Below are 8094 nucleotides of genomic sequence, written 5' to 3'. Positions count from 1 at the left end.
TAATTGTCATTGATTTCTCAGATTCATTTTTCACATTTGTACTGAATGCACTAGCCTTTGGACGTTTTACATCTCTTATTGGCCTTTCTTCAGAAGACTTTAAGGCTTGAAAGGATGTCATAGGATTGCATGCTATATCTGCTTCCTTTGCTACAAAGTCAGCAAACTCCTTGAAATTGGGATATTCCTCGGTTTGTCTCAGCTGCTTAGTGACGTGGCGATTCCAGCTAGAGGTCAACCAATCTGGGAGTTTCTGGAGCATCTTTCGGTTTTCCTCACAGTCATTCAACACCTGGAGTCCTTTGATGTGAGGCATGGCATTACTGCAGGCTGTAAGAAAATCGCTAAATTGTCTTAATTTCACTGACTCTCTTGAGCCAATCTTCGACCAGCTGTTTAATTTTTCTCTGTATGCACACTGGATCACAAAGGGATGGCCGTATCGTGCATTAAACGCTTCCCATGCTTGATTGTAAGCTTCATCATCTTTTCTGTAGAAGGTTCCTTCTACTACAGATCTTGCTTCACCACTGATGTATTTCTGCAAATAAAACAACCTGTCCACTGGATTTATACATCGGCGTTCTATCAGTGCTTTGAAACTTGTTCTCCACTCTAAGAACTTAAGCGGGTCTCCAACAAAGACTTAGGGTTCAGGTGTAAGGAAGTCTTGTAAGATAAATTGCATCATGCAGGGCTTTTACTAATGATGCTTCATTGTTAGTATTGGTTGTTTGTTCATCATTTTTATACGTATGTTCTTTTTTTAATTTCTTTATGTAGTACTGGAGGTGTTGCTTGATATTCGCTGCAAATCTCATTTGAGTCAGCTTCAGAGTATGCCCTAAGCTTAGCAGCTGTCACATCAAAATCTCTCTGATTTTCCAGTCTTTTAAGTTCTTGCTTTTGTGCAGCAATTGCCTCCTCCATGTTTATTTCAACTTTCTTTGCGGCCAGCTGCGCTGCACACTCTGCTCTTTTGGCTCTTATGCTTTGCTGCTCTGATGACTGTGAAGAATGGTTTGAGTGATGGCTACGAATAGTAGATTTGGTTTTTGAGGAGCCAAATATTGACCGGGCATACTCTTTGTCCAGTATCAAATGAAGTCTTGCACTTTCTGCCTTAGCATCAAAATCCTCTTGCCCTACTTCACTCATGCGTACTTTCATTAGCTCCATCAAGTCTCTTGATACCGCTGTGCAGGAATCCACCTTCCTTCTAATCTCAGTAGAAGGTGCTGATTGAGATCGTACATTTACATATGCATCTTTAACTTGTTTTTCTAGCCCTTCTACAGCATCCATCATTCCACACAAGTCTTCATCAGAACACTCATCTTTAAGATTGTTGCGTGGAACTTTAACCTGCTCTTTCCATTTTTCATATAATGCTATGAATTTACTCTCATTTTGAGAGGTCTCTTGTTGCTTCAACTCTAGCATTTTTGGGGTTAATTTTCTATCTCGTGAAGATCTCCTGAGGTTGTCTGTCTGGGAGGTAATAGAAGTAGGTTCAACCGTTGATACTTTTAGTATCTCTATTTTAGCAATAATGTCACCTATAAGTGTTTCTAATTTCTCCTTTTCAGCTTCATCTGTTTGTGCCTTTAACTGTACTCTCAAACTACTTAACTTCTTCTGAAGAGAATCTATTTCTTCACTTAATTTGGTGATTTTTCTTCATGAACTGACATTTTGCAGATTTTAGATAAGGCACTGTATTCATTAACTTGCTAATTGTGCAGATAAGCCCTTTACAACAATGTAGTTATCAGTGCAGTCAATTGCTATTTCTATTCACCTGAACTCGATTGAGTATTTAAGCTCTCAGAGGAAAAATATTAGCAATAACATTAAAACATTAACAATTACACTGTTTCAGTAACAGCAATTGGGCTGTAAAGACAGATAAAATTACTCTCTCAATGAACCAGCAGTTTGTTTTACCAAGTCCTTTCTTTCAAACTGTAGCCAACAAAGTTCCATAAAGAAGCACAGGATAGCACAATCAAACCTGGCGCCGTCCGTGGAGCCGCCCGTTTAGTGTTGACAGCAAGGGAGGAAAACGGATTCTGCACTCTGACGCCTGTAGGGGACATTTGCGGCGCTGTAGTCTTCGTTGTTGCTGTCCTCTGTTGGCGAAATCGCGGAACTCTGCACTCTGTGTCAGGAACGGCTCTCCTTTGTTATCCCGTGAATCAGCACGATCTTTTCTCTCGCTTCTTGTCCGGTCACACGCTGCCTCAGCGATGCTTTTCTCTCTCTCTCTCTCTTGCTCTGGCTCTCTTCACGGACTCACGTTGCTCTTTAGTAAGACTCTCGCTTTAGACTCTTGGCCATGCTGGCGTTACGTTTTCACTGTAGTTACACTGGTCCAATTGAATACGGCCACGCATCATACAGATGTCTTTTTAACATTTATTTCAACATTTCCATCCTCAAGACACCGTGAAAACTATAAAGAAAATAAACACATAAAACACAATAAGTCAAAATACTTTCAGTGATTTTACAATCTCTTACACACGTTTCTTTAAGTAGACGGGCCCCACAATGTTATCAGTGTTAGCGTCAAAACAGTGCAGAAAGTGCATTCAATACAAAGAAATTACAACAAAATTCACAAATGTAACAAAGCTGAAATACAAAAGCACCATTACCGTGTGCGCCTCTTGGACCGTGCAAATCTTAGTTTAAGCCCGTACATTTTTCTCTGCAGCCACGTTGGCTCTCGCTGAATACCTTCTTCCCACAATGCAACAGGTGTGGCCTTCACTTAACTCTGGTCATTTGACTTTTGATTTCAACATAAGAAATAGCATTTGCAATAAAGAACAAAATGTAAACATATTAACGTAAAACATTTTGGTACAATTTTAAATCAAATGTCCCTTTTTAAACTTATTTATTATACATTTTTAAGGTTTTAAATTACTGTATAATTCACACATGAATGGATTTATCAAACAATTATGGACTAACATGGAAATCTCAATAGTCAGACAGTCCTCAGACAGTTACACAAACAGCGGCTGGTTCTAGCTTCTCTAATGTGAGATTTGTTACTTTTCTTGGTCTTAACATTATAGTATTAAAACGTTTAAAGTGTTGGACTGTTGGCTGGACTAAGCCAAACATTTGACATGACTGTGTGTTTTAGGATTTTGTGGTGGCCTTTCTCTGACCATCTAATACATACATCAAGAATAGAATCAGCAGAAAAATCAATAATGAAAAAAGATTGTGAGTTGCAGCCACAGGATAAAGGCGTCTGCATTCAGTGAATGTCTGAAAATGTAGGTGTTCCGATGAATTCCTGAACATGCCTGAAGGACTTATGCCTGTTTCTGGCCCCAGCTGTTTACCGGCCAACACACCACAACTTGCCTGATGCTCACTGTTACACTTTGTTTAAACACCAAATCCAATGTCTGGCCTTGCCATTGTAAGGTATTCAAACGGACGCTTTCTGTAGCATTGCTCAGCTACTGCAGCTACTCTCTGAGCTGATCAGGTCAAGATGAGCACAGGATACAGTTTCTGCTAATATTTTAAACTGGGTTAAGTAATTGAGTTTCTCTTGGAAAAGTCTTTATCTTGCTGAGCTAAATGGTCTCGGCTTGCTCTGCCACATTTAATGAGAGCCTTTCAGGAAAGCATACACTCAGTGTCCTTTGCTTATGACATGGCGGAGTGTAAATAAAACATGTGGGGCATGAATTCTGACTTGAGTTATGCATACATTCCACTTCTGGGGTCCTACTGGGGAAATCTGTGCACTGGTGTGTCAATGATAGATGTGTGTTTCATGCAATTAAAGCAATTTGTACTGCCATGATAAATGGTTGCTCCTTGGGAGTATGAAGAACTTTTAAAACAAATATTTCACATAATAAAACATTCTGCTGTCGCTGCTGGGCATTTTATCTTGTTTCTTGCCAGGAGGTGCTTTGCTCTATTCATTATCCATGCAATAGGGTGGGGGTGGCAGGCAACCCCATTACGAATTCATCCAAACAACTAAACTGAACAGTTTAGCCTCGCACACCGATAAGGAGTTCCTCAGTCAGCCTACGGTCACAATCGGCTAGAGAACCGCTACTGCGCGTGCTTGCCTGGACGAAGGCAGTTGACAGACATCATCCTCTCTGATCTCAGATCAGAGCTCGCATGTAGCAGCTTCTCACTGGCTGGCAGGCATTTAACCAGGATGGGGAGCATATCTCTAGCACCACATTGACCCTATTTTCTCATAATCCACCTCCTGTAGCATTTGTACTGAGATGGAAAAACAAACTGCCTGGAATTTGTTCTTAATGTGAAATTTGATGAAGACTGAGCTTTAGAGATTTCCTTTACATAAGTCATTGACTGACTGCTTGTGGCAACCGTCTCCTTCAGTTTCATATCTTTTGCTGGACATAGCTCCATAAAGCCTGCTCAAAGCCTGTAAAATGTATTCCTGTGAAAGGTTAATGGGTTGTTGTAGTAGTAGTAGTAGTAGTATAGTTTAGTATGAAGATCTCAGCCAGAGGGGAGTGGTAAAGCGGTCAGCTGCAGGAAGCTGTTGCTCACGGTGACTTTCGTTGTAAACACACAGGGATGCAGTTTGTCAAAATGTCAGCAGATAATAAGCATGGAAAACAAAGCTGTGACAGGTTATTAAATCTATACAATTTTCATTGTGATAGTTCAGAAATGTAAAGGACCTTGCTTTTCAGGACTGTAATTTACATTAAGCGCTGTAATTGGTTGATTAGCATCTAGATTTGGCTGCAGATTTCTGTATATTGACATGACAAAGAAGTCTAAAGCTTTTCCACTTCTGGGCCAGTTATTCCCACAACTGATCGCTGGCTTTGATGTAATCGATGAATCTTGACTGATCATTCCCCTTTCTTGCCAAATAAAAAAACACAATTTGTTATATTTTCAGATTGGGCACTCTGATTTGCAAGCTCTTAATGAAATATAGTCCCCCCGTGACCTTGTCTTTTAGCCACGGAGCTTGATTAATTACCCCCCTACTGGTTACATTTCTAGAAGTGTGTATTGCCGGTGTACCCAGCTATGTCATTGCAAAGTGTGCAAACAATAGAAAATAGTAATTTTCCCAAAACAAATGTGCAACTCTTGAGGATTTTTAACAAATCAGTTCCTAGTGTTTTACAGATCGATTTAACAAAGCATGGATGTTTCATGTTTTCGTAATACCCCAGCTTTAATTTATGCCATGCACTCACCTTTTGTTTTTTATGTAGGAGCACTACTTTAAAAACACTGTAAGATTACCCAGCCTTGCCTCAGCCCAGAGCAAATTTAGCAGTGCTTGCAAGGTAATAACCACTAACGATTTGTGATTGCTTCTATGGAGCGAATATATTCTTGACAGCCAGCTAACTGTGTGTGTGTGTGTGTGTGTGTGTGTGTGTGTGTGTTTCATTTTTTCCAGATTACCCAGGAGCAGTTTATGCTCGCATCCCAGTCTGTGCATCTCCAGCGACCAGGCTGTGATGCCGTGTACCCAGTGGGTCTGTACGGCTGGAGAAAAAGATGCCTCTACTTCTTTCTGCTGCTGCTGCTGGTCACCATGATAGTTAACCTGGCCCTCACTGTCTGGATCATAAAGGTCATGCATTTCTCAGTGGTGAGTACAGCACAGCTTTTTCCCAAATGAACCGTAGTACCTTGGCACGTTGCTGTTTTAATGGCAGATTTGCACCGTAATATCTATTTTTAATCTTTTGCATTTTTTTGCTAATGCACTTCCCTGAGTTTGTGTGTGTGATAAGCATAGTGTGTGTGCTCTGTGCATAAGCCTGGGCTCATTTTACTAATGTGCTGTTTAAATACCAAAGAAATTCTTTGCTATTGACTTTGGACCAGGTTTTTTTTGGTCAATGGCGCCATCACTTCCCGCTGCCTCAACATAGAAATACGCCAAGAATTCACCTGAACACACTTCCCTGTAAGACCAGCTCGCCCAAGGGTGCAAAAATGGGCGCAGGTGCATTTGTTATTCAAACGATGAGGGCGCTGATGGTTGATGGATAGATAGATAGATAGATAGATAGATAAGGAAGACACTTGCGTTGGGCTTTGCGCTGGGTGCAAGATAGGGGCCCTAGTCTTTCCTTATTTAAAAAAAAATGATTTTTACATAGTGACAGAACTCCACTTGGGGGCGGCTGTGGCTCAGTGGTAGAGTAGTTGCCTGCCAATCGAAAGGTTGGGGGTTCAATCCCTGGACCTGCAGTCACATGTTGAAGTGTCCTTGGGCAAGACGCTGAACCCCTAAGTTGCGCATCGGAGTGTGAATGTGTGTGTGAGTGTTTATCTGACGAGCAGGTGGCACCTTGTACGGCAGCCTCGTCCAGTGTGCTTGATACATTAAACAATCAGTTAATTAATAAAATTGTTTCATATTTTGTCACTTCACTACTCCATTAAAGGTGCAGTATGTAATACTGACAGCTAGTGTTAAAATAGTTACTGCTGTACACAGCCGTGGCCCGCTTGCCTGGTCCTCCGGCAACGTTAGCAGGGTTAGCATAGCGGCGTAAGCCAGGACCAGTCGGGATCACTTTACTGGCTGTGTCTCAATTGTTTTCGCGAGTAAGTAAACAACTCAGGTACTAGCAATATAAATTAATGTGAGTACCCTAATGTTGAAATTATATAAAATGCCCGTCCCTAGTAGCTGTGATAAATTAACCTGAAGCTAATGCTTACCTGTTCAGGAGGAAATTAGCCAAGAGTCCTTTTGGACTCTAAAACTGCCTCAATCTTTCAAATGCCTCCCCAATATTTACCCAGAGTTTGTAACGTCTCTGGTCACGCGATTTTGTTTTTTGGGGCCGGGTAGAATCTGTCTCCGTGATCCCATTCATTTGTTTGGTTCCTGGCTGTACTAACGTTACAGCTGTAGCGCGCTGGGTTTTTACAGGTATATATCTGGCAACACGGCCTGGCTGTCAAACTGGGCAATAACAACACACAGGCCAAAACACAAAGAGAAATTCCATCACGGAACGGAAATTAGAAAAGGTGAAAATACTGGCATTATCATCGTTGTCAGAAAAGACAGTATTTCAACTTGGCATGTTTCCTTAATATCTGATGATGCATTGGGGTAATTTTTGGATTTATTACAGTAAATATATTACATATTGGACCTTTTAATATACTTATCATTTGAGAGCTAGTTCTCTCAAACAAAAGAAATTGTTTCTTTCAATGCGTTGCAGTAAACTACATGGCTGGACAAAGAAAAGTGCACACACTACACGTACCCAAACAGAATACCCAGAGAAAGTAATAACTCCAATTCTGTTGACAAGTGACATAAACGCAGTAGGCTGTTTAGGACTCAAGATGTCTTCCATCATCTAAAAAAAAAAGGAAACATTTAAGAGAGGCTTTAGTTGGTTGTTGTGAAATATAATGATCCATTTTGTTATTCTTTGTGTTATAGACTTGCAAAAAAGGCTTGTAGCAAGACTTCACTTACATACCATTTATTAGAATATAACCAAAAGCCTTGCAATTTGGAGATATGTTTTAAGGTCAGAAAAATAAAGGGTAAGTACTGTGTACAACTACAGTGCATAGCTAGACTTTATATCAAATGAAATGTTACTAAAGGTTACTGAACATAGTCTTGTATTGTGTTCTCAGAAATATAACATGGATTTCAAAAACAAATGCAATGGAAAAAAAAAAATATGACAAAATTATTTAGTCTCAATACTGGGCCATGTAAAAAATAATGACAATGTCAATCTACTACTGGTTGGTTTACTGTCTTGTTTGTATGTTTGTATGTTTGTATGTATGTAGATCAAGTATAGGGTTCCCTCTCTCCGTTTCTATGTATTTTGACCTTAATATAAAACGTGAGTGAAATAATTCATTCATGCAGGCCCATTTGAAATGTGTTTTATGGCACCATCTCTCATGTTGTGTGCTTTGTCTCATATGGATGTGATAAAGGATTAGAAAAGACTTGGCAGCAGGACCAGGCTGACGCACCGAAAAGGCATGTGTTGCTCCTGTGACATTTCCAGGGACAATGCAAACAGCTGAGCACTTTTT

The 8094-nt window shown here is 40.3% G+C and overlaps 1 protein-coding gene and 1 long non-coding RNA gene across 3 annotated transcripts in view; one reads left to right on the top strand and one right to left on the bottom strand.

Moving 5' to 3' along the window:
• Nucleotides 1-8094, top strand: part of LOC117962203 (zeta-sarcoglycan-like) — a 43354-nt gene that overhangs the window by 8902 nt on the left and 26358 nt on the right. For both annotated transcript variants that reach the window (XM_034901360.1, XM_034901359.1), the window contains exon 2: nt 5453-5647. In XM_034901360.1, coding sequence (XP_034757251.1) covers nt 5453-5647 — 195 coding nt within the window. The remainder of the gene's footprint in view (nt 1-5452; nt 5648-8094) is intronic.
• LOC117962206 lies at nt 1175-2788 on the bottom strand. The gene is made up of 2 exons (XR_004660595.1): nt 2661-2788; nt 1175-2455 (listed from the first exon to the last, which is right to left on the bottom strand). It is a non-coding gene; the product is annotated as an uncharacterized LOC117962206 (long non-coding RNA).

The sequence above is a fragment of the Etheostoma cragini genome, chromosome 19 (genome assembly GCF_013103735.1).
Source record: "Etheostoma cragini isolate CJK2018 chromosome 19, CSU_Ecrag_1.0, whole genome shotgun sequence".
Lineage (NCBI taxonomy): Eukaryota > Metazoa > Chordata > Actinopteri > Perciformes > Percidae > Etheostoma > Etheostoma cragini.
This window is presented reverse-complemented; position numbering and strand designations above follow the sequence as displayed.